This window comes from Hypomesus transpacificus, chromosome 17 (genome assembly GCF_021917145.1).
Source record: "Hypomesus transpacificus isolate Combined female chromosome 17, fHypTra1, whole genome shotgun sequence".
Lineage (NCBI taxonomy): Eukaryota > Metazoa > Chordata > Actinopteri > Osmeriformes > Osmeridae > Hypomesus > Hypomesus transpacificus.
In genome coordinates, this window is record NC_061076.1 from 1,648,268 (window position 1) to 1,673,883 (window position 25,616).

Below are 25,616 nucleotides of genomic sequence, written 5' to 3' on the forward strand. Positions count from 1 at the left end.
CTGTGAAACAGATCACATTTGCACACATTTTTTTTTTTAATGTATTATTTAATAATATTTTTTAGACAATGTAAGGAGAAGATAATAAAAAGACAGAACATATCATTATTTGTCGTACATGAAAACTATTATGTAGGAATCATACAGTCTATGGTCTAAATGGAGGACTTCGAAAACACGAGTAGCCTAAAGCGCTGGGGTGACGAAGTATCATATAAATAATTATTTAACTCTCAAACAGATTTATAAATATAATAAAAAAACATTTTAGAAAAAAACTGGTCCTAGGTAGAGGAGGGAATGCGTGAAGGAGGGTGGAGGTTGGGTTTAGCCAGATGAAAGTTGTATCATGTAAGAAATCAAAACCACGGCGATGAAATAGAATGGAGGATGACAAATTAAACAGAGAGAGGGGGGGGGGGAGAAATAGAGAGACAAAAATATAAAAACATAGAGAGGGAGAGATAGATTAAGAGCACAAGGCTATGGAGAAGAAGAGATGTTCCGGTCATGCATCATGTACCGTGTTCAGGAATCTCTCCCTGAGGCCGACATAGAAGGGCTGCAGTAATATTGGATGTCTGTAACTACCACACACTACCAAGTAACATATGCCATACACACATCACACACACACTGTTTTGTAAACACTGCAGGAACACATATTGCTCTTTATTTAAATCTCCAGCAATATCTGTGAGATGAATTGAAACACACTTTGCCACAGGTTAATAATATTGTATTTTATTTGGAGATGTTTTGTAATGAAAGAAATCTCCAGATGAACAACCGAAAGGCAACTTCCAAGTTGTGTGTGGTGCCATTGTAACCAAGTTCAATAGGTTGAACTCACTCCTCTGTGAAAAATACCGCCCACCTGTGCTGTTGAATTGCAGGCTGTTCGCTGCATTCTAAAGCGTGGTATGAGTGAGTCAGAGGACTTAAGATTGACCCCAGAGATTGTGACGGATGGATGGATAAATGCATATATGGATGGATAAAACTGTATCGATGTTCAAGGGAATTTGCATCTTTACAACAGCAGTGAACAAGAATAACGGAAACATTTTATAAAAAAATTGTGACATAAGTGATGAAGCATTGTGGTTCTAACAGGTTCCATTGTGGTTCTAACAGGTTCCATTGTGTGTGTGTCCAGCCTCCACCAGCGCCTTGTGGGCCAGCTGGAGGTTCTCTCTGAGCATGCTCAGATCTCTGGTGGCCCGGGTTCTGAACATGCCCAGCTCAGCAGAGAGGTCCTGGTACTGCTCTATGGCTTCTCTCTGATCCTAAGAGACACACACACACACACACACACACACACACACAGAGAAACATGCACACACACACACACACATACTGTTAACACACTCATACAGTGTATCGATGACTAAGATTTAATAAGTTGTTGATGTTTCTAATGCTCTGCCTTCACCATGTGGGCTGACTCTAGCTGGTCCCTGAGGAAGATCATCTCCTGCTTCACACACTGAAGCTCACTCTCCGTCACTCTCAGTCTGATCTGAGGGACAGACAGACACAGATATACAGTTATACAGACAAACAGATACAGATATACAGTTATACAGACAGACAGACAGACAGACATACAGTTATACAGTTATACAGACAGACAGACAGACAGACAGACAGACAGACAGACAGACAGACAGACAGACAGACAGACAGACAGACAGACAGACAGACAGACACAGATACACAGTTATACAGTATGACCCTAATGTTCTTTCAAATGTCAGTAAGGTTCTATTGAATGTCAGTGAGAATGTCTAATTCTGGATCAAGGATCCATCTTCCTGATTGTGTTTGCAGTGTTCAGAGGGACACCTTGTGTTGGTTTACAGCACCAAACAAATGACATCATTCAACAACACCATTCATAGACATAAAAGGTTGGTTTATACCAGTGTGCGAATTATACAATGATAATCGGGGGGGTCAACTTCTTCTCCAGGGTTTGTATTGACCACCCCAACCTGTTGTTTTTACCTCTTTTGGGGGGGTCCAAGTCTTAATTGGGGGGGTCAGACCCCCCCCTAACCACCCCCCGTAATTCGCACCCTGGTTTATACTCTTTAGAGTCAAGTAGTCAATATTGTGTCTCCTAGATGATTTCAGAACATCCACAGACCTCCAGCTCTTCATGGTGGTGGTCCTGGCAGGGAAGGGTGGAGGCCTGGAGGGCAGGGGAACGCAGTCTGGTGATCTCTGCTGCCAGCTGGGCGCTCAGCTCCTGCAGGGCAAACAGGAAGTCTATGAGTGTGAGCTGTGATGTGTCTGACAATGGGATTGTCGGTGCTTGAGTCGAACATAGTCTCTGCGTGTGGTGTATGTGTGTGTTACCCGGTAGTGTGTGTAACATGGATTTGTGTGTGTGTGTGTGACCTGGTGGCGTGTGCGCAGGTGATGGTTGTCTTGCTGGCTCCTCCTCAGAGTGTGTCTGTGGGACTCCAGAGTCTGCTCCAGGTCCACAGCCTCCACACACCTGAGGCAGTACTGCTGGGACAACACCTCCAGCTCCCGCTGGCAGGACCCCAGCTCCTCACTGCAGAACACACACACGCACGGCAGAACATCACACACACACACACACGTGCAAGAACACGCACACACAAGTACATCCCAGACACACACACAAGCACATGCCACACACACAAACACACACACACACATACACATACACACACTGTGTGTCTGAGAAATCTCACAAGAAGGAAATGTTCGACCTAGCAGACAGATGGAAGGGGACATACATACAATCAGATGGAAGGATGCAGACAGACAGGCAGACAGACAGACATGCAGACAGGCAGACAGCCAGTGCCAGGAACACAGCAGTGCGGGGGCCCAAAGACACAGCAGACTAAACATTCCTTCCTACATCCTCAGCTGTCACTGTTACAGAGACACAGGTGCCGCCGTTCCTGTCAGCCGGCCCCACTGTGAGCCAACTGTGACTGCTACTGCTCCTGTTACTGGTGTTTACCTGCGCTGTCTGCACATGTCCTGCAGGTCAGAGTGTTACCTGTGCTGTCTGCACATGTCCTCCAGGTCAGAGTGCCCTCTGCTTCGATGCTCCTGGACGGCTCTCTGAACCTCCCTCTCCAGCTCCACACGGTACGCGCTCTTCATGGCTGCAATTGCTAACAACAGGGTTTAAACCCCTTAGAAACAGACACTCTTACAGACAACACACACAGACACATACACACACACATACACACACACACACAGACACATACACACACACAGACCCTTTCTCTTACACATACACAAACATTTCACACACAGATAGATCCCCCCCATGTCTCTCTCACACACACACACACACACACACATACACACACACAAACACACACATACACACACACACACACACAAAGGCCTGTACCAGTGACAGTAGCAGCAGTCTCCTCCTCCAGCAGTCGGTCTCTCTCTCTCCGCAGGCTGGCCAGGTCTCTCCGGTGTCTCTGGCTCATCTCCTCCAACACTCTCTGGTGAGATTCTTCCACGGAGGTCAAGCCCTGCTCATAGTTGCTCTGTAGAGGGAGAGGAGAGGGAGGCACCATTACATCATTGATTGGTTGGTTGATTTATTTATTTTTTGATTAAGATAATTGGTTGATTAAGAGAGATATGCTAAGAAGAGGAATGTATCAAACATGAGGTTAGGGTTAGGGTTAAACAGTTTCTATGAATCTAAAAAGGCAGCAAACAGTCCTACCTTTAGCCTTTCTGTATCCTGTTCTTGTTGTAGTTGCAGAGACACCATTTTCCCATCATGCTCCGCTCTCATCTCCTCCACCACCAGAGAGAGACACATCTCCAGATCCCTCACTCTGGCCCGCAGTGACAACACATCTTCTTCCTGTTTAAGGCTTCCCACTTCCTGTCCCCTCTCCACCTGCTCATCACCGTGTCCCCACGGGCAGTCTGAGGTGTTTGTAAGTGACTCAACAAGTACTTCTTCCACTGGCACGTTGTCTATAACTGACCCTTCATCCTGTAGCCTCCCAAGCCCTTGTCCATCATTTAAAACGGTCCCCTCTTTCTTAGGGTTCCTAGCCTCCATTTGACCTGAAACGTCCTGGGTGGTCCCCTCTGTCATCTGCTCCTCCGCTGGTTCCAGTACCCCTGTGACAGGTACCTTGCCCTGCCCCTGCTCAGGCCCGGCCCCCCCATGACCTCCTGGACCCCCCCACGGCCTCCCCAGTTCAGCCAGGCTGCCCCTCAGCTCCCGGTCCTCCCTCCCCAGGCTGAGGCAGCATCTGCAGGGCAGAGAGGGGGAGAGGAGGCCCTGTCTGGCCCTCTGGTGCTCTCTCTGGTGCTGGGCCTGCAGCATGCTGATCAGGTAGGCAGTGAGGGTCTCTGCAGCAGCTAGGTGAGCGATGGACAACCCGGGGGACTGAAGACTGGGCAGCTTGCTTAGCCTGGTCGCCATGAACCACAGCTGATCATTGGGTGGACTTCTGGGCCGGAGCTGCTCATTGGCTGAGCACCTGAGCGAGCGGACAATGTGGTTGAGCAGTGACATCTTCACCCGGGTGACCTCTGTGAAGCGACCGATGACGTCATTTGTGTCCGTTGATGTCATTGTGATGTCATCCGTGTCATGCTGTCCGATGTGCGACGTACCATTCTCCTGGTCAGTGCCTATGGCTGAGTCTTTAGAAGGCCTGTCACAGTTCATTCCGTCCTCCCCTGCACCAGTGTCTGTGTGTGACTGTGTGAGACTGTAAGCTAACAACAGCATCTGCTTCTCTACCATCACACGTTCTACCACCTCACTGAGAACCAGCCTATCTGTCCGTCCATCCCCCTCCCTATCCTGGGATTGGTTACCCTTCAGATCAATCAGCAGCGTGGCCCAAAACTCCTCCTCCAGCTGCAGCTGATTGGCCACAGTCAGCTTCACTTTATCCTCCTCTCCGTCCAGCGCCACTTTGACCAGGCTCATGCTTGACCTGTCAATCATCTCCAGGACTCCGCCCATAACTCTAGACCTCAGCACCATCTCCTCCATCACTTGCTCTATCCTCCCGTCCCCTGACACTGAGGAACCCGATTCTTGCCATGCCTCCTGTCGTCTGCCCTTCTCTCCTCTCTCCTCCTCCATCAATTTCTCCTTCTCTAGCTCTCCATGTAACCTCCATATCACTTTCTCTTTCTCCTCCTCCTCCTCCTCCTCCTTTAGGCCTACATCCTCCTTCTCCCTAATAACCTTCTCTTTTACTTTCTCCTCTGTCCTTTTCCAGTCTTCCTCCTCCTTCCCCTCCTCTTCCTCCTCCTCTTCCTCCTCCCCTGTCTCGGGGGAGCAGCTGAGGCCCTGCAGCATGGCCTCTCTGACCTGCAGCCGAGTCTCTGTGTCCCTCAGACGCTCCTCCAGGGAGGCGAGGAGGAACTGGGCCTCCTGGAGCTGGTGGGTCCTCTGGCGCAGCTCTGCCTCCAGGCCCTCCGCCCTGGCCCGACTGGCCAGCTTCTCCTCCAGGGAACCTTGGGGCTGGCCGAGCCTGACGGACAGCTCCGCTCTCAGCCTCTCTATCTCCCTGTCAGCCTCGGTCAGCTGGTTCACCATCTCCTGGTTGCGCTGGTCCAGAGCCTGATTCTGCCTGGTGAGCAGGGATACTTCCTGGGACAGCTGTCCCACTGAGAGGCCTGGCTCTGGGCTCAAGCTTAGGTCCGGACTGTCTGTCTGCTCCTCTCTGGACCTGAAGACCTCATAGATGTTGACGTTGTCAGCCAGGTTGTTGGCCATCTCCCCAGTCACCTCCATGATGGGTAGATCAGAGCTCCAGGCTCCTCTACCTGTGTTGGTCTCTGGCCTTGATGCCCCCTGCTGATGCCCTCCTCTGTCCAGCGCTGTATCCAGGTCAGGCCCTCTGTTCAGTACACCTTGCCCAGAATGAGGTTGAGGGGTGTGGGGGAGCTCACTGTCCAGGACTGGGGAGGATGTGGAGGTGGGAGCCTGTTCAGGGCAGACTGGGGTCCATCCCCCTAGCTCCTGCAAGTTACCCTCAGTATCATGAAGCCAGATTCTGGGTGGCTTAGGGTCTGAGTATTGTGGAATCTGGCTGGTTGAGACTGGCGTGGGCGAGACAAGCTGTTCCTTATTGGCTAAGGCTGACGGGAGGAAATCAAGCTGATTAGATGAGACTGGTTCAGAAGAGCTAGGAGGTTCCTGGTTGGATGCGAGCGACTGTGTGCGGTCCAGCTGTTGCTGCTGGTTTTGTCGGATGACGTCCTGCTGCAGCAGGACCTGGCTGGTCTCCTGGTACACCAGGTGATCTGTGTCCTGGTCTTCATGTTGTGATGGTACAGTACTGGGAGGGTCCAAATCTAATGGTACAGTCCTGGGAGTGTGAGGTGGTACAGTCCTGGGGGGTTCAGAGTTTAATGGTACAGTCCTTCGGGTCTCTGCTTGTAATGGCACGGTCTTGTCCGCTCTGAAAACAGTTCTCTCCACCTGCTGCCAGCACCTCTCTATCTCCTCCTGGACCCTCTTCTGTGCCTGGGGGGAGCAGAGGGAAGGACCCTCCTCTCTGCTGTCCTCCAGCTCCCAGCCCAGAGGAAAGCTCAGCAAGCTATCATACCTCCTCCTCCTGTCCTCACGCCTCTTCCTCCCATCCTGCTCCCAGAGACCTATTCGGGTTAGGGCTGGGGCAGGGTCTGGGGCAGAGATAGAGGCTGGGGCTGGGGCTGGAACAGAGATAGAGGCTGGGGCTGGAGCTGGCATTGAGGCTGGGGTGGGTGACGGTGTTAGCTGGGCCAGGGGCCTGAACTCGGCCCAGTCAAACGTCTTGGAGCGTCCCTCCTGCCTTCTCTCCCGCACCCGGCTCTGTCTGGTGCTCAGCCCCAGGCCCAGGGCTCCCTCCCTGGGCTTCGGACCACAGCCTGTGGGCCGAGACTCCTGGGTCACGTCAGGCCTGGGGAGGGCCTCCGGAGGGCTGCAGGGGGGGCACAGGCCCGGAAGGCTGCTTCACAAACACAAACCCAGAGCAGAAAGGAGGTAAATACATGATGTACTGTAACCCCTCAGATTAGACGTGCCCAAAATCCTGCCAGCAGTTGTAGCGGGTTGCTTGCTGTCACTGAAGCTAGTCACATGAGTGTCAGTTATTGTCAGTAATGTTGTAGTGAGGTTATAACTTTCTGGTTGTGTATTACTAAGTATTGAGGGAGGGGGGATTCAGAGGGACTGAGGGGTAAATACTGTAGTGTCCTGTAGAGTCGACACTTTGTAGATAATATAGACAGCATATAGATTCTGTTTGTGTAACCATCTCGTTTCCCAGCGGTGTTCAAGACGGTGTTGGTGTACCTGGCCACGTCAGGGGCGTTGGACGGACGCACGTTCTTCATGAGGGCCTGGATCCACTTCCTCCGGATGCCTGCCGTCATGGCCGACAGCGTGTGCACACCCTGCAGGGTCTGGAAGCAGGGGCAGGGACACAGCACGGAGACACGGTTCAGTCGTTATGATAAAGTACAATATGATGTGATGATGCGTATGAATACTGAGTAAGGTTCAGTGAGGAGGACTGACGTGGATCTGGAAGCCGTAGTTCCTGGGGACCTGGTACTCAGAGACGCCGTGACAGCCCGTCAGGTCGATCTCTCCGTCCAGGTCTGAGGCCTGCCCAGAGAACAGACACCAGACAAGATGTTAGAGAGACAAGATGTTAGAAAGACAAGCTGTCTCAGAGAGACAAGATGTTAGACAGACAAGATGTTAGACAGACAAGATGTTAGACAGACAAGCTGTCTCAGAGAGACAAGATGTTAGAGAGAGAAAAGATGTTATAGAGTCTCAGAGAGAGAGTGGTTAGTGAGACCAAGCCTGCTCATAGAGATCAGCTGATCAGCATCCATGATCCACACCAACTTGCCTCTTCAGCCAGTGAGTCCTTGTAGTAGAGAAGACTGTCCGCAGAGAGAACAAACCAGAACTTCCTCCACTAGGGGACGGTAGAGACAACATATTTTGTATATTAATTACGCGCACTCACTTGTGTAAGAAATCATGAATATAATGAAAACGTATTAAGCTCTAACTCAATACATTTAAATTGGTATAAGTATAAGTAGACTATTTTTCTGCTTGAGGGTTTATGACACTAAAACATCATGTGAGTGGCTGATCTAACTGAACATGCTCTACCTGGTCCTCCTCGTCTAATTTGACCATCCATCCTTTCTTGAAGTTTAGTAGATCAGGCTGTAAGGAAGGTGGGTCAGTGTTCAGACTCCAATGTCAAAGGTCACTGGACAACAATGGATGTCATATTTAAACAATTCAAACGGCTTCTCTTCTACTACGGAAGTTTATATTTCAGCAAACACATTTTTATGTTCACCCAGAAACACTCCCACACACTCTCATCCACACCCAAACACACACACTCTCATCTACACCCAAACACACACACTCTCATCTACACCCAAACACACACACTCTCATCTACACCTAGACACACTCATAAACACTCAACAACACCCAGACAAACCCACACCCATACACACACTCACACATACACATACTGACACACACACTCATCCACACCCAGACACACACACACACTCTCCAGCCCCGCACACACACACACACCCTCCACACACGCTCGCACCCCCACCGTCATGGTGGACTCGGTGGTCCTGCGGTCCAGAGACTTGGCCCTCCTCTGGGGAGGAGGGAGGGGGAGCTGGGAGGCCGGGCCCTCTGCACACGACTGCAGCTTCTGGAGGAGACGACAGAAACAGGTTAGAGAGGTTCAGAAACACTCAAACCAGGAGAGAAAGATCCAGAAACACTCAAACGAGGAGAGAAAGACCCAGAAACACTCAGACGAGGAGAGAAAGATCCAGAAACACTCAAACGAGGAGAGAAAGACACAGAAACACTCAAACGAGGAGAGAAAGACCCAAAAACACTCAAACGAGTAGAGAAAGATCCAGAAACACTCAAACGAGGAGAGAAAGATCCAGGAACACTCATCTAACTACTTAAGGTACCCCTACGCACACACACACAAAAGGTTGCTTCAAAAGCTAAATCCCCTTTGGCTAGAAACTAAAGACAGAAGGTTCACTTACTATATGATTCTGTCATAAGAACACTCTTTAATCACTCCACTTATTTGCCTCCCTCTCTCTCCCTCTCCTCCTTTCTCTTTTCCCCTCTCTCTCCCTCTGGCTTCATCTCTCCCTCTCATTCTCTCGCTTTTTTTCTCTTTCTTACATAATTCTTTAAATAGAACGAAGATAACGTAATAACTACAAAGTCTTCTCTGTTTGTACTCAGTCACTGAACACTGAACACTGAACACACACGCACACAAACACTATATAAACCTCCATCCAGGAAAGAGGACAAGTCTCCTCTCTACCGCCCCCCCTCCCCCCCAACCCCCTTCCATCACATAGAGGGGGTTGTGTTTTTGTCAAAGACAGTGTTGTGTTGGTGTGACAGACAACATTTAGTCACCTCCTTAATCAGTAGGACCCAGTCAGACAACATGGAAACCTTCATCCACAAACAGATGTTCCCTAGGGCGACCTGTCTAATGGGTTGAGCACACACACGAACACATGCACACAGACACAGGAATACACACACACAAAGACACACCCACACCCACACTCCCACAAGCACACACTCAAAACAGAATCCAGCCTTGGAACATATATATTAGAGGAATGTTATCCTGAAATTACAGTACAGGGAACAGAACAAGACTCAAAACCTGTAAGCCTCAGGAAATTGACACGCACACCTGCACGCACACACACACACACACTCGTGCACTCGTACACACACAAAACACATACACACACAAACACGATACTAAATGAATCACCTCCCCTCCCTCTGCATGCATGCAGGGACACGTCTGGACAAGGCCTGTGTTCTCCATGCATCACATGCCTAACCCTCATCACCTCATCAAACAAACACACACGACGGTGCTGAATGCCAGAGTAGTGCCTCATTTTCAGTCCATGAGCCTCTCTCTCACACATACACACCTAAACACAATGCTGTTTGAGCTGTGAGGTGACATTGACATCTGGTCTTGTGAGTCATGTTTTGACGGGTCATTCATGAGCAAGAGGAACCAGCTGTAAAGAGGGGTACGTATGTCTGTGTCTGTGTGTGTGTGTGTACCCAATCTTTAGACCAGACAGGTCATTTCCCTCTGTATCAGATAGCAGAGAGATCAGGAAACCTTACCTCTCGCTGGTGGCTCCGCCCCTTCCTGTATGTGTTCTGTCCAAATTCCTGCTCTGTGTCGATCCTCACAGGTTTCCCCTGATCCAGCCACTCTGCTTCCTTTCGGCGCCTGGAAAGTAGCAGAGCAAAACAGGCCTTTCGAGTCAGCTGATCCTTTACCCCTGACGGAGCAGGAAGTGACCCAAGCAGGTGACAGTCTTACGCTAGACCACAGCCATTGAGCCACTGTAGCAGCCATAAGCAGTAGCCTTCTGTTACAGGAAGTGACGTCAGCACGGTACAGTGTTCATCTCTACATATCTTATATCAGTGAAAGATTGTGGCAACAGATTCTCCCTACTGCATGTTAATCGAATGCTTTGTCTAAAGCAAACTATTGGCCCTGCTGTGTCTCTCTATCTGGCCCCTCCGTTTGAGGGCCAAGTGTCGTACATCGAGGAGGCTGTCTTCAGAGCTACATTTAGAGCCTCTAATGGAGGGGTACTCCGCTTTGATCTGGCACTGAGCTGTGTGTGTGTGTGTGTGTGTGTGTGTATAGTTTAGTACTAGCGGGAAGGACTGAGGCATCAGATGTGATGTCGGTGCTGATTGCTAACACATTGACCCTCATTTCCTCCTCACTTCTCCTTCTTCAAACAAGCTGCAGGCATGCTACTGCGGTGCCAGTCATTAACAAGACAAGAAACACAGACCAGGATGCACCACAGAGTCATGTGACACGCATGGGTGAGTGTCACATGAAACGCTTTCCAAAGTGGCTCCACTGTAAACACACACTGTGTGCTGTAACCAGGTACAGTATGCAAAAGAGTCACTCGTAGGCAGGTTATGATGTGGCCTCTCACCTCCTCTCTGGCTTCTGGGTGTCGTTGCGTTTGACTGATGATCGGGTGTTTGTCTCTGTTTGACCCTCTGAGGTCAAAGGGTCAGGGCTGGGATTGGTGGGAGGGCAAAGGTCAATGTCCCCACCGGCCAGAGAGTCCATAGAGCTGGCAGGGCCACTGGTGCAGGAGGAGATGGGGTTGGGGCTGGAGCTGGGGTTGGGGTTGGGGCTGGGGCTGGAGTTGGGACTGAATACAGGTATTGGACTCTCCAAGTCAGGGAAACAGAACTCAGTAGCTGTCATCTTTGCCGGACTTAGTTCCTGATAATAAAAAACAGTAATATTTTTATTTGAACAAATATTTGAAATTATGAAGCGAGTAGAGTTGTTTGTGAGTGTTTCACAGTCACGTATGGGGCATGTGTACAGATGGTGTGACCAGTGTGTGTGTGTGTGTGTGTGTGTGTGTGTGTGTGTGTGTGTGTGTGTGTGTGTGTGTGTGTGTGTGTCTCTCACCTGGAAGGAAGAAATTTCAACCTTGCGTTTCTTCTTCAGATTCAGTTTGTTGGTCAGAGGATACACAGCTAACTGCTCACTCCAGCTGAAGATACACGAGACATGAGATGATCCAGCTCAACTGTGTGAGCACAGTCTGGTCTGGTCTACGTATGAGAATAGTACCAAACCTACTGTCTGTATAACCGTAAAGTCTGATCTGACACAAGCACTGACCAGAAAGACATTTCCAGTGGCACATGTATCAAAGCAGTAGCCTGAGGTACCAGAGGTACTGACCCGTTGATGATCTCCCTGCTCTCCCCCCTGATGTAGAGCTCCAGGCCGGGGCTGACGATGCAGAGGGCGTGCCTTTGGCCGGTCCGGGGCTGGGCATCCACTACATCTGTACACTGGTTCATGTTCACCGAGCCCTGGGGGAGGGTGCAGGGCTGGGGGTGGGTGGGGTGGGTGGAGGAGATATGTGGTAGAGGGAGACAGACAGATGGGAGGGAGGAGAAGGGGAAAGGGGAAAGGGGGGAGGAGTTTGTGATTTGATAAGATGAGTGGTATTTTGAGAGAGGGGTAAAGAAGGGAGAAGGAAATGTGGATGGCGAGAGGAGAGAAGGAGAGAGGGTAGAAAGAAAGAGAGCGAGAGTGAGCGAGAGAGAGAGAGAGAGAGAGAGAGAGAGAGAGAGAGAGAGAGAGAGAGAGAGAGAGGGGAGGGGGGGTAGAGAGGGGGATGGTGAGCATTAGACAACCCACTAAGCCTAAATCTTCTGCCCTGCTGATGGCCACAACATCTGGCACAAAGATGCAGCCTGGTTATATACTGTACAGTGTGTGTGTGTGTGTGTTTGTGTGTGTAAGAAACAGAGGGGGAGGGTTGCCTGTCAAGATGTACAGTGAGCATGTGTCTTTGTTTATGTGTGTGTTGGTGTTTGAGAAAGGAGAGATGTTTGTTTCTACATACAGGAAGTGTTTGTGTGTGTGTTCCTCTCCTACACAAGGTGAGGAGTGGAGGTAGAGGCGTATCTCACCAGCTCATCCAGGGCGAAGCTCAGACTGCCATGTTCATACAGGATGAAGAAACGCCTCTGCCACTTCTAACAAGGACAAGTCAGACCACATCGATGAGAGATCAGATAGTTAGAACCAATGATAGATTTATCTCACCTATCTATCCATCTGGCTGTCCATCCATCTATCTATCTACCTGCCTGCAGTACCCCTCCCTTTCTCTCCCCCCCCTTCCTCTCTCTCTTTTCTCTCTCTCTCTTTCTGAAACACTACGTGAACATAATACGCACACATTTGTACACACACACGCTGCTCACCCTTGACCTCTGCACGGGATTATCGAAGTCAGTCCCCGTCGGCGCGATGCAGAGCCAGCCCCCGTAGACGGGTTTAGCCTGGAGCACAGGGAACCAGGGAGGGAGGGGGGACAGGGAGGGAGGGGGTAACCAGGGAGGGAGGGGGGGGACAGGGAGGGAGGGGGTAACCAGGGAGGGAGGGGGGGACAGGGGTTTTAGTTTTAGTGTCGTGCACGATGAGCCTTTCTGTGATGTGGACAGTCGCACTCCGGGTCAAACCCCTCATCCCCTCGGCCTCACCACATCCATCCACATCGAGGACCCCATCAAGACCTCTGACACAATTAAACTGCCAATAGCGACTCTTGGCCTACGACTTTAAGTGTGACGGGAGGATTCGGCAAGAGGCGCAATGTTGAGCAACACCGGGTAAATTACAGGGCTACAATCAGCGGCACAACACGCAAAATATGTTGGCTTCTGTAGGCTATTGCAGCCGAGTAGCAACCTGTTTAACGACGCCTGTCATACAGTAAGGTGCTTGAACATTCAAATAGGCATAACGAAATGTGACGTTTTGTTGGAATAGTCGCTGGTGCTGTTTGTTCGAGAAAGTATAGGCTACGCTAGTCTATAGACATTACAGTAGGAAAAGCGTTTTTTACATTCTGCAGGCAACACATCGTTTTCATGAGATAACATGGCCAAACCCATCACAAACACATTTACAAGTAAAACAAGAAATAACGTAAACTAACAACAAAACAACATCTCGCTTTTACATTTGTATAATTTGAAGGTTAGGTATTATAATTTGCGGTCAAGTAAAATTGAACTCAGATTAAGGTTATTGTTTGGGTAGGATTACTTGGATTACATGCGAAACCACAATCCGTGACGCGATGGCAGCAATGAAAAACTTTCTCAATTAGGCTATGTCCCTGTCCAGTTTATTAGTCTATGTGTTTAGGCTATAGGCTACAATCAACACAATTAACTGTTTGATTACCTTGTCATTGCCATGGTCTGTCAAAAGGTGAAGTTCCCGAGACTTAAAGCAATTCTGACATTTACTTTTGTTAAAAATATTCGCTTGGAATTTGTTGCAAGGACTCTTTACTTTATCTCCCGACATGTCAGAAACTATTAAGAGAAAATAAAAACGGTTTCCGATTTCTATAATTTTTTAAATAGAGCAGCGGGTCATCCCATCTCCATCAAATCCCGTGGGTTTGTGCTCGCTCACTGCTCTGTCACCGACCTCAAACCGATAATACTGTCTGTACCATACTGTGTGTACAAGTGAATGGGACGTCCGACCTGGTGTTCAACGGTGCCGGGAATTCTGCCGTCTTGTGGCTGAGTAAAGAAGCTGCAGAAATGCCGAAAGTCTGCCAGTAGATCGCTTGGTTCAGTTCCTTTACTATTTTATAGACCGTCTCTCAAATGATTTACATTTTCTTTTAGGGTTTAGGTATGATGTTGATTTTGAGTGTTGTCATATGTGTGCATTATGTCCTGCCGCACGTAGTCTTACAATAGCCTTCTAACCAAACTAGAGAGAATTTTCCTGAGATTAACAAGCGTTTGGCGGAGAGGAGAGAGACGATATTTATGAAACTGTGTAAAGATGAAGTCCCACATCTCACATGACCACAATGTAGGCAAACCTGTAAGTTAAAATAAACAATAAAAAAAATGAGCAAAAAAAAGGTAAAAACAATAAAAACAGGTGAGGGGTTAGGGCAGGGGGGTCCGGGGTCAAGGCAAGGGTCAGGACCAAGGTCATACAAGGAAACAGTACACAAGCGCAGAGTAGTCAGGCATTTATTCGCAATATGGCAGTCGAAGGGTTAAGGAATTGTACAAAATAAAAATGTTTTCAATTTTGGGACATCCAAAAACACGTTATAAAATACATCATAATCTCATCTAGCAATAATAACACATAGCACGTTTTCCATCGCAGCCTACTGTAATCGGTCCAGAATGAAGCGGATCGCTAAGGAGTATAAACTGATAGTGTTGAGTATTTTAGTAGGCTATTCTCCAGTGGACTACAATTCTGCTATGACAAAAAAATTAAATACAAAATTAAATAATAATAATAATAATACACATGCTCTAATTAGAGCTGCTAAGATCCAGATATCATACATTGAGAAGTGCCGGATAGTTTTTGTATCATGCCTGTAAGTTCAATTAAAAAAGCTTTCAAACCTATAAGGATCATATATTACAAATATTTGGTTCCTAAGAACACTAAAAGCACAATTAAGTAAATAAATAAGAATCATCACACACAGAAGGATAAAGCTTTCAAACGTTTTCGATAGATATACAGAAATTATCGTGATTTTGAAATTGTTGCTATTTTCCTAACATTTTGAAGCGTAAATTCATCGTTTGATTTGAATGGACTCATTAACATAGGTGTGATATCTGTCAGCTTTAAATAAAGGCCATTGCTTTTGCTGGTTTGATGTAACCTTGAACCAGCTCCTTGTCTTTTCACCTCTAACGTGTAACACAAAAACACAGAGCATTTTGGGGCCAACCACTTGAACATTTCTAGGCATGCTGTATACAGTATTTTCAATGGTATTTTGTGCATTACAGTCAAGCTGAGTTGTATGAAAAAGATGTGTAAAAATCTAGAGGTTTTTTTTACCTTTGAACTGGTTAATAATATTGAACAACTATATAGTATGCAGCAATACTTAATGTGGGCGAGAGGGCGAGGGAGAGGGGAGTAGGGTAATGGAATGAGGAAGAAAGAGAGTGGGATGAAAACCTAACACATCTTAAAACATAAAATCAGGAAGAGAGGAGGAGATTAGACCTATCTCTTTCTCTCTCTCTCTCTCTCTCCTTATTCCATTCTCCTCTCTCTCTCTCTCTCTCTCTCTCTCTCTCTCTCTCTCTCTCTCTCTCTCTCTCTCTCTCTCTCCTTATTCCATTCTCCTTCTATCTTTCTCTCTCTCTCTCTCTCTCTCTCTCTCTCTCTCTCTCTCTCTCTCTCTCTCTCTCTCTCTCTCTCTCTCTCTCTCTCTCCCCTCTCTCGTTTTGTCCTAGCATCAGCGTAGCATCAGAACTCATGTCGATGGTACATGTCAGGGTCGTAGTATTTCGTGACCACCACTCTGTTGGCGAACTTCCTTCCTGTGAGGGCCTGCATGGCCTTCTGACAGTCAGCTGCAGACACGTACTCTACAAAGATCTGGAGAGAGACAGACAGGTACTGTATTGAGAGACAGACAGGTACTGTACAAAGAGAGACAGACAGGTACTGGGTCTCCCGACGTGTGTGTGTGTTTTTGTCTGAGGGTGTGTCTCCACGTGGGTGTGTGTGTGTCTCTGAGGGTGTGTCTCTGAGGGTGTGTGTGTGTCTCTGAGTGTGTGTCTCTGAGGGTGTGTGTGTGTCTCTGAGGGTGTGTCTCCACGTGGGTGTGTGGGTGTCTCTGAGGGTGTGTCTCCACGTGGGTGTGTGTCTCCCCGTCTCACCTTGCCGCAGCCCGGCACGTCCACGCCCTCCAGGGGCCGGGGGATCTGGACGGAGCGCACGCTGCCGTACTTGCAGCACTCGTCCCGGACGTCCTCCAGGATCTCCTCGTAGTCCTGGTCCTCCACCAGCTCGTCTGGCATCACCATGTTGAGCAGGCACAGCACCTCCGTGGGCACGCCCCATGTCTGCAGCTGCTGCAGCCCAGGCACCTGCAGCGTCACCGGGACCTCCATGACTGCTGCCTGAGGGGCGGAGGGGCAGAGGGGTGGGGAGGGGCGGAGGATGTAGTGGTGGAGGGGCGGAGGGGTGGAGGCGGAGGCGAAGGGAGGCGCAAGGGGTGTAGGGGTGGGGAGGTGTAGAGGGGTGGGGTGTAGGGGTGGGGAGGTGTAGAGGGGTGGGGTGTAGGGGTGGGGAGGTGTAGAGGGGTGGGGTGTAGGGGTGGGGAGGTGTAGAGGGGTGGAGGTGTAGAGGGGTGGAGGTGTACCTATGTAGGTTTTAGGTTTGACTACTAGGAAACAGTGATGAGCAGGAGTGTGTAAGAGTGAGTGAGGGAGTGTGTGTGTGTGTGTAAGAGTGAGTGAGGTCACAGATAGCGGCTCACAGGGTTGGAGTTCTTGGCTCCCACGCTGGCTCTCTGGACGATGAGCTTCTTATCTCCCAGCTGCATCCCATTTAGACCTGCTACTGCCTGACCACACACACACACCCACCCACCCAGGAACCCACATACACCACGGGGCATGAAAGAGTCATTCACTGGCCAACCGAAAGCCTGAGTCAATATTTCACCTGAATGAACCAATCACCGATAGACAAGATTCGAGCAGACCAATCGCATCGCGCGTTCGTCAGGTCACGCATTACCTGGTCAGTGGCGCTGACGTCGACGTATTCACAGAAGGCGTATCCCTTGGACAGCGACGTGGCGCTGTCCTTGACCAGGTTGAAGGCTTTGAGAGGCCCGAAGGATGTCAGCAGCTCCTTCACCTGGAGGAGAGAGAAACAGGGGAGGGGGGAGAGAAACAGGGGAGGGGAGGGGGGAGAGAAACAGGGGAGGGGAGGGGGGAGAGAAACAGGGGAGGGGGGAGGAGAGAAACAGGGGAGGGGGGGGAGAGAGAAACGGGGGGGGGGAGGAGAGAAACAGGGGAGGGGGGAGGAGAGAAACAGGGGAGGGGGGGAGGAGAGAGAAACAGGGGAGGGGAGGGGGGTGCAGAGAGAAACAGGGGAGGGGGGTGAGCAGGGATGCTGGAATACTCTACAGCTGATCCGCTGAGTGAATTCTAAACCTCCATCTAGTCCTCATTAACACTGGGGGGGGGGGGGGGGTGCATAACATCCTGTGAGGAGGATGGAGGGGGCATCACATCCTGTGAGGAGGATGGGGGGGGGGCATCACATCCTGTGAGGAGGATGGGGGTGGGGCATCACATCCTGTGAGGAGGAGGGGGGGTGGTTCTAAGGCGAGAGGCCCTTATCAGAGCCTTACATGACAGGGTTGAGTACTTATCTCTTCTGTCAGTTCATACTGGGACCTGTCAGCTGTTGGATGATGAATCTAGGAGGTGGATCGGTGCATGTCGGTGTGTTTGTGTGTGTCAGTGTGTCAGTGTGTGTGTGTTTACTGCAAGGCTTCTGGAGAGCAGCCAGGGTGAAGCTGCTCTGAACAGCACTCCAGATGTTTGTCAGTCACTGTCTCTCCTGTCCAGTTTAACAGTTCTGATGCATGAGAGAAAGATTAGGCAGTTATCAAAGATACTGTCACTACCTGTCTTCCACATACGATGATGTTTAACTTTAAAAAGCTGGATAACAGCTGGATATGACTTATCAGCAGAGCTAAAAATCATTTATTTCCGTTAGTTAGTTAGTTAAAATATCCCCTAACATCGCCTCTTCAGGCTCTGAGCCACCCAACTCCAGCTGAGGGGTTTGGTGGTCAGATACTCAGGAACAGCTATCGCGTGTTTGTGTGCGTGTCTGTAGAGGGGAATGGGAGTCATCGCCCCCTGCTGGCTTGGAGGAATGCATCCGTGTGCGGGGCGGAACGTCTTACTTGCCTGGTGTTAGGTGTTGGCATGGCAGCCGTAGATGATTGCTACAGAACATGAACTAAGGATCTTATTGGCCCGTAGCTGGGGACAAAGTGAGGGAACAAAAAAAACGAAAGAGCTCAGTGAGTTTCAATTGGTTTAGCAGTGACTGCAAGAGTCCAAATCATAATGATTAAATAATAAGTATATTCATAATTGTAAGACTAGGAAGAATACTAATAACACTGGAAACAAAACGGGGTTACATAAACGTTTTTTTTAAGGATTTTTTTTTTTTTTTTTTTACTAAGGAGATTGAATGGAAAGTTAGAATCCATTTGATCAACTGGACACACAATCACAATATTACAAACATTCATCCATGCCTGCAATTTAATTCAACCTCTCTCCGCCTCTCTCCTTCTTTCTCTGGAATGACTCTGCAGTGGTTTATAAGTCTTCAGTTAACCTTGCAGCTGGGCGACTGGCATCGCCCATTTATAAACCCAGTGCACGCCAGTGTGTGATGACAGCCTTTATGAACTGGACTTGACTTACCTTTATCAAATCAGCATGGGTAACATGAGAAATGAGTAGATACAGCTAAACAGTTAGTTTCAGTGCATCCCACCATCTCCAACAACATCTCTAACCCTCCATATGAACAGCAATGTAACATCCCAACTCTGTGTTTTTAGAAGATTACAAACACACTCCGGATTGAAACAGATTTGTCATGTGAGCACTGACTGCACCTGCACACAGAAGCTAGCCTGCTTCCCACGGCTGTGATACCAACCGCAGCCTCTAGGGGGCAGTCCAACCACATCATTACAGTTGCGTTCACTCTACTAGGAACATAGCCTGTTGTTAGACATTCTCTGCTAGGAATGTCAACACTGTTATGACCAGATAGGAAGTGGGCGCAGTCAGCCCACTGTACCTCTCGTACCTGTCATGCATAGATGTCTATGCCTGTCATGTATGCAAGCATAGCCATAATGCAAGTACCTTGTCATGTGACTGAGTACATGTTCATGTGACTACGAGTCTGAGTACCTTGTCATGTGACTGAGTACATGGTCATGTGACTAAGAGTCTGAGGGCCTCATTTACTAACATTGCGACCGCAGTTTAATCTGCGCCTTTGTCCAACCGCAAATAGCGCACGGTGTATTTCCGCCTTTTTAGTGGTATTTACCAACCAGATCCTCGTCGGGCAATCAGTGCCTTACTCCGCATTAGTGTTAATTAGCGCGTCGTTAAAAGACGGGAGAAGTTGCCTGCATGTTAATGCCACCATGGGTGATTCTAGAAAAAGAAAAAGAAAGTTCAGCGAACAGGAGCTAGAATTATTGGTTCACGAAGTGTCAGCTAACATTAATATATTACAAGGAAGAAATACACTGCCTTCACAAAAACATGCCATCTGGCAAACAATAACATGTCATATAAATGGATTGTCATCTACGCGGCGGGAGGTGGAGGAGGTAAAAAAAAGATGGCAAGATATCAAGAGACGCACCAAAGAAAAGGTCGCATTCAATCGAGCACAGACCAGGATGACCGGTTCAGGCCCCCCACAATCCGAACCACTAACAGTTTTAGAATCAGTTGTCCAGCAAACACTGATTTCTGAACAGGTGGAGGGTGTGGAGGGGGATATCGATACCGAGGAGCCCTGTGTTCAAGGTATGTCTGGTCTGGTACCCCGTTATGAACTTAAATGGACCAAATACAGCATTATTATATTCCTATATTAAATGAGATATGAAATATAAACATCTATTAGACCTAAAACAGATACCATTTGTTCGTTTTCACCTGAATCCCCAGCCAAAACCCTAATGTCGCAGCACATAGTTTTCATTTAGCAGCTGATATGTAATACAAAAAAAAACTCCTTTCGTTACAAATGGAACAGACCTGTAGCTGTTATTTCGTTGGTGTGATAATGTGTTTAAAAAAAACATCATGCTTGTAACGTGTTATCCTTTCTTTGCCCTTTAGCAAGCACCTCCAGTGAACCTGGGCCGACAGCGCCTGGATCTACCTCTCAACGCCCTGCACGTGGTGCAAATATTGAAGAGCTTGACTTCATGCTTTTAACTGAGCAACGCGGTCAGACAAGGGCTCTACAAGCTCTCTCTAAAGATGTGCAGCACATGAGCAGGACTCTGAGGCGAGATTCAGGCCAGCTCGTGTGCGCCGTGAATGGGCTGGTGTGGGCCATCACCCAACTGTCTCGCCAGCAGCAGGAAACCAACAAATGCCTGAAGGCCATCGCTGTCAGCCTGGCAGGTGGGGCGAAGGAGGACGCTCCAGGACCTCCGCCACCCTTACCCTGCAGCCCTGTACTACGCACACCCTCGGATTCCAGCGATGGGCCATCCACTTCACAGCCCACTCGTGCTCTCAGAAGTAGACCAATCAAGACTGAGCAGGCACACACAATTCCATAATAAATCAAACTATGTCAAAACAGTCTTTGTTGATATGTGCCTTTTTATTTACAGATCCAAAACAACGTTCAAACGTAATTTAGGTGAAGTATCTCCGGATGACATCTTGACACGAATGTCTGCCCTCAGCCATTTCATTCGCTACGTAGGGAGGGTCCTCGATGTTCTCTGGGAGCTCCTCTTTGGGGGTTCCACTTCCTCTGGAACCTCCAGAGAAATACCATGTCGGATGGCTATATTGTGTATAATGCAGGAAGCCACCACTATCTTGCACCCTCTCTGTGGCGAGTATACCATCGCTCCCCCTGTTTGGTCCAAGCTGCCCATCCGGCTCTTCAGAACACCAAACGTTCGCTCAATCACTGCCCTTGATTTGGATGTGTGCGCGGTTATAATGGTGTTTGGCTGCCGATGCTGGGTTGGGTATTGGTGTCATTAGCCATGGCTGTTGGGGATACCCACCATCACCTACGGCAAGATGTGGAAAATAACTAGATTATAATGAATATGCTATTGGGTGGCAATAATGGATAAACTGTCTAATATGACAATATAGATGTGTACATGGCGAGATTAATAATTTCTACAATGGACATGGGTTCACTACAATATATCCCCACTGAAACAAATAAACTTACCAAGTAGCCAGTCCTCTCCAAAAGCCCCGTAGCTCAATCTTGGATAGATGGCACTATTCCGGAAGATAAAACTGTCATCGACAGATCTAGGGTATTTGGCTACCACGTTAGTTGGGGTCATGTTGGCATCCCATATGACCTGGACATTCATTGAATATGTATGCTTTCTGTTTCGGTAAATGTGTTCGTGGATTGAAGGTGGCAGAGTTTGGATGTGGGTGCAATCAATGGCTCCAATGACATTTGGAAAGTTTGCAATTTGAAAAAGATCCTGTTTGATGTTGGTAAAATCGGCTGTGGTAGTGGGGAAATGTATATATTGACCAGAGCGCCGTAGCAACGCGTTGAGTACCTGGGTAAATATTTGGCTGAGTGAAGGCTGTGATATACCAACTGCTAATGCTATAACTGTTGGAAATGATCCTGATGCCAATATTTGCTGATGTTGCCAGGAGTTTAACACCTGATGGAATGTGATCACCAGGTGGGAGGTTTGATGTAGTCTCTGATCTGGTTAAGTCATTGTAGTATTGCGTGGTTGGTTAACCTGTACCGTCTAATAATTTCTGGTTCGCTTAACTGGAAAAGTGTTATTTGTATGGAAAAAAATCTTTCTGTAATCTTTTTTATCTTTCGTTGCCTTTGTCTGTGTCTTCGCTTTGCTCTTAGAACTGCTGCCATATCGCTCGGAAGTTTCCAGACTCAAAATCAAAACGTGTTTCCTGGTTAAGATGTGTTTTTCATGAGGCCAATAATTAACCCGCATATTAGAGTATACCACAGAATAGCGCCTCGTGCAGGCTGAGCTGGGCACTGCTGTACTCTGCCCTCAGCAGCTGCAGCCTGGCCATGGCATACCTCATCAGGCGCACGTAACACCTCTCCTACCATCTTTTTGCAGCACACACCCACTTTCCCTTAAACCCTCCCAGCAGAGGTAATCTGCGTTTTTACTCCAGTGCGCTGCCTTTGTAAATACGGTGTTATGTCTTTAGCCGCTATTTCACGCCTAAAATGGGCGCAATACTGTAAGTAAATGAGGCCCTGAGTACCTTGTCATGTGACTGAGTACATGGTCATGTGACTAAGAGTCTGAGTACCTGGTCATATGACTAAGAGTCTGAGTACCTGGTCATGTGACTGAAAGTCTGAGTAGCTAGTTATGTGACTGAGCAGCTGGTCATGTGATTGAGTACCTGGTCATGTGACAGAGTCTGAGTACCTGGTCATCATTGAGATAGTTAGGTAGGCCGCCGATGAACAGTTTGTGCGGGGAGTCAGGAACCACTGTGGACACCACACCTTCAAACACAAACAGACAAACCATGAAACAACATCTGTGCACTGCAGACAGTTCCTAGGTCCAGTACACAGTGAGACAGTGTCCGGAAACAGTGAGACGGGTTCAGGGGACAGTGAGACAGGTACGTACCTGGGACGTGGAAGGCTGGCTGTTCGGAGATCCCAGGCAGGGGTCTGTAGTCATGTGGACGCCGGATCTTCAGAGACTGGCCCTGGAAGATGATGCCATCAAACGCCATGGCCTGGGTGGTCTCATCCACGGACCGGAACTGGACAACAAAGGGTTAAAGGAAGAGTCCAAACACATGTCAGTTTAAACCATTTCCTAACTTAAAAGTTCAGGTCTGATCTTAGACTGAGCCACTGATAGGTGTGCTGTTTAAAACCCCAGTCCACAACTGTCAACTGGTTTGCTTTCAAATAATACTGGCACATATCAGTTTCATCGAGAGTTTTCAGGTTAACCCCCTGACGCCTGGGGTTTAACAGTGTTCCTTCGTACCTCGAGGAAGGCAAAGTTCTTGTCCTGGTTGATCTGCACAGCCAGCACTGGATTACTGGGGGCTTGGGATAAGCCAGCCAGGCGCATCTGGGCGTTGAAGAACTCTGCCATGGACTCCTGGAGGGAAGACAGGCAGAGGAGAGAGAATGGGTCACCTCATCACATGCAGGGGGTCAGGGCTCAGGGCTCACCTCGGTCACTCCAAAGGGGATGTTTCCAACGTAAAGCCGGCGTGCCTGCCTGGTCATCTGGCTCCCCACGACGGGGACCTGTGTGGGGGTGACGGCCATGCCCGCGGGGGTGGAGGGGGGCAGCAGGGCGACGGTGGGGATCTGACCCGCCGCTGGGGACGGCAGGAGGGGTGCGTTTGATTTGTGTAGCGGGCTGCACCGTCTCTCTCTCTCTCTTACTCTCTCTATATCGCTCTCTGTTTACCCCCACACTCTCTTTTCTCTCCCCCTCTCTCATTCTCTATCTTTTTCTGTCTTCCTCGCTTTCTCCCCCTCTGTTCCACTCCCACTTTTTTCCCCATTCCCCTTCTCTCCCTTTATCCTTTCGTCTAACCATCCATCCATCCAACAAAGTCCGTCCGCCCAGCCCGCTAGCCCAGCCCAACAGACCGCAGGTCGAGCTACCTTGCATAGCTTTGTATTGCAGGGGGGTGATGTGTTCAAAGCCGGGAGGAGGGACATCCCAGTACTTGCAGGTCCGTTTCTTCTTGGTTCCCCTGGGAGAGTAGCTGACGGGAGGAACGTCGAAGAGTTAGTCTGGCTCTGTGACTCACCGCTCGTACTTGCATGTTTGTGTACGTTCATTCCTGAACTCTCTATAGGTCAATTGTTTGTACTTTTGTGTTATTTATGTAACTTGCGAATGACCCAGTGTTATCATGTCTGTGTGTATGCTCATCTACGAGATCATCCGATACGCTGTGCCGGTATCGGAGCATACTTGTGTGTATCCTAGAGGAGGAGGAGGAGGAAGAGGAGAAGGGTTTGTTAGAGGAAGAGGGGGAAGAGGAGAAAGATGTGGAAGGAAAGAAAAAAAGATGGCAAAAAAAAGAGGAGAAGAAGAGGAGGAGCTGGAGGAAGATGCGGGAGAAGAGGAGCAAGGAACAACGAGGAGAAGGAGAAAGAAGGAGGAGGTGTCTGCTGGGCAAGGGTCTACCTGTGCTTCTTGTGGTCTCGTGAGGAGCTACGCTCGCTGCTCCTCCTGTCGCTGCTCCTCCTGTCGTCGCTGCTCCTCCTGTCGCTGCTCCGCCTGTCGCTGCTCCTCCTGTCGCTGCTCCTCCTGTCTCTGCTCCTGCTGTTCTCCTCCCTGCTGCGGCTCCAGCTGCGACGCTTCTCGCTTCGGCCCGGAGAACCACTACCACTCCTCTTCTTGTGCCTCTCCTTCTCCCTCTCTGACGAGGAGCAGGGGGGGGGGGGGGGGGAGGTGCAGGGGGGAGGAGAATGAGAGAGGCAGGTGAAAATGTGAACATGTTAAGCCCTCCATGCTTGCAGAGGTAACTCCTGTAGTTCCTTCTAAGTAAAACCATCTAGTGTTCCCTTGGTCTCTTATGCAGTGTTTGTGTGCAGTTGTTTTCAGTACAATGACGATCATCTCATCATTTAATATTTTATAGTATTGTTTGTGCTACGGAGTTCAGTTCAAAGGGATGCTTCTTAAGCATCTATCAACCCAAACCCAGTGCAAACCCAACGCCATAAATTGATAAGAAATTGCAATGACAGTTTGATAGAGCTCTATAACTTATGGTACTAGCCCTACCATACTACTGTACAGTCTAACTAGCTAATACAGCCAGATATTTAAATGTTGGCAAATTGGTTTATTCAAGAATATTGTAACCAGATGTTTAATCAGCTATAGCTAGCTACAGTACAGTTAGGTTATTACATTAGGATGACAGCTAGCCAGCTAGCACTGCCTCAGTATTGAGACATTGACACTAAAGGCTCACCTTGTCGATTCTCGCTCAGCTGTTTTTCGAATTCCTCAAAATCTGACATATTTTGTCAGACAACAACAGACTGCAGTGCTGACTGAAAGACGCGTGTTGTCACGTAGCCTGCACTAGCCACTTTACTAGGCTGCACAATCACAAACTGACAGTCTGACATGGATAATTCCAGTCTTCCAAGAGACCAGCACCGAATCTGTACTGCCATGCTCCGCCTCTTTCATAGACCGCGATGCAGACGCTGTCAGGAGCATGTCCGGTAACGGCGAGTGTGAGTGTATCCCGGTCGTTTGGAGATCAGCGAATCCGCTGGCCAACATCCTTGAGCTGC

At 48.9% G+C, this 25,616-nt stretch overlaps 2 protein-coding genes across 3 annotated transcripts; both read right to left on the minus strand.

The window, feature by feature from the left end:
- Nucleotides 1-94: 94 nt before the first annotated feature.
- Nucleotides 95-14,164, minus strand: LOC124479128. 2 transcript variants are annotated; one of them, XM_047037698.1, is made up of 19 exons: nucleotides 13,893-14,164; nucleotides 12,905-12,982; nucleotides 12,608-12,673; nucleotides 11,868-12,019; nucleotides 11,589-11,673; nucleotides 11,095-11,393; nucleotides 10,250-10,358; nucleotides 8,652-8,756; nucleotides 8,180-8,236; nucleotides 7,908-7,976; nucleotides 7,565-7,654; nucleotides 7,340-7,449; nucleotides 3,746-6,992; nucleotides 3,413-3,560; nucleotides 3,047-3,164; nucleotides 2,407-2,566; nucleotides 2,153-2,254; nucleotides 1,436-1,522; nucleotides 95-1,289 (listed from the first exon to the last, which is right to left on the minus strand). In XM_047037698.1, exons 1-19 carry the CDS (start codon nucleotides 14,016-14,018, stop codon nucleotides 1,131-1,133), a joined length of 5,367 nt encoding a protein of 1,788 aa, XP_046893654.1. In that variant the 5' UTR covers nucleotides 14,019-14,164; the 3' UTR covers nucleotides 95-1,130. The 2 variants fall into 2 exon arrangements, with proteins under 2 accessions (XP_046893654.1, XP_046893652.1); XM_047037696.1 differs by having other exon boundaries at nucleotides 3,746-6,995.
- Nucleotides 14,165-15,909: 1,745 nt separating this feature from the next.
- LOC124479173 (splicing factor U2AF 65 kDa subunit-like) lies at nucleotides 15,910-25,591 on the minus strand. Its single transcript, XM_047037766.1, has 11 exons — nucleotides 25,286-25,591; nucleotides 24,490-24,724; nucleotides 23,958-24,061; nucleotides 23,514-23,665; nucleotides 23,323-23,439; nucleotides 22,951-23,089; nucleotides 22,741-22,820; nucleotides 17,253-17,375; nucleotides 16,990-17,076; nucleotides 16,388-16,630; nucleotides 15,910-16,103 (listed from the first exon to the last, which is right to left on the minus strand). The coding sequence occupies exons 1-11, from the start codon at nucleotides 25,332-25,334 to the stop codon at nucleotides 15,972-15,974; spliced, it is 1,461 nt and encodes a 486-aa protein (XP_046893722.1). The 5' UTR covers nucleotides 25,335-25,591; the 3' UTR covers nucleotides 15,910-15,971.
- Nucleotides 25,592-25,616: the final 25 nt, after the last annotated feature.

What these genes read in the sequence shown, in the direction of transcription:
- LOC124479128 (XM_047037696.1), bottom strand. Translation starts at nt 14,018, where the DNA reads ATGTCGGGAGATAAAGTAAAGAGTCCTTGCAACAAATTCCAAGCGAAT. An exon ending in ATCCCGTGCAGAGGTCAAGG is followed by an intron (nt 12,674 to 12,904) that starts GTGAGCAGCGTG and finishes TGTCCTTGTTAG; the next exon opens with AAGTGGCAGAGGCGTTTCTT. An exon ending in GGCGGAGCCACCAGCGAGAG is followed by an intron (nt 8,757 to 10,249) that starts GTAAGGTTTCCT and finishes CGTCTCCTCCAG; the next exon opens with AAGCTGCAGTCGTGTGCAGA.
- LOC124479173 (XM_047037766.1), bottom strand. Translation starts at nt 25,334, where the DNA reads ATGTCAGATTTTGAGGAATTCGAAAAACAGCTGAGCGAGAATCGACAA. An exon ending in TCCCCTTTGGAGTGACCGAG is followed by an intron (nt 23,440 to 23,513) that starts GTGAGCCCTGAG and finishes TCTTCCCTCCAG; the next exon opens with GAGTCCATGGCAGAGTTCTT. An exon ending in AGAACTTTGCCTTCCTCGAG is followed by an intron (nt 23,090 to 23,322) that starts GTACGAAGGAAC and finishes TTTGTTGTCCAG; the next exon opens with TTCCGGTCCGTGGATGAGAC.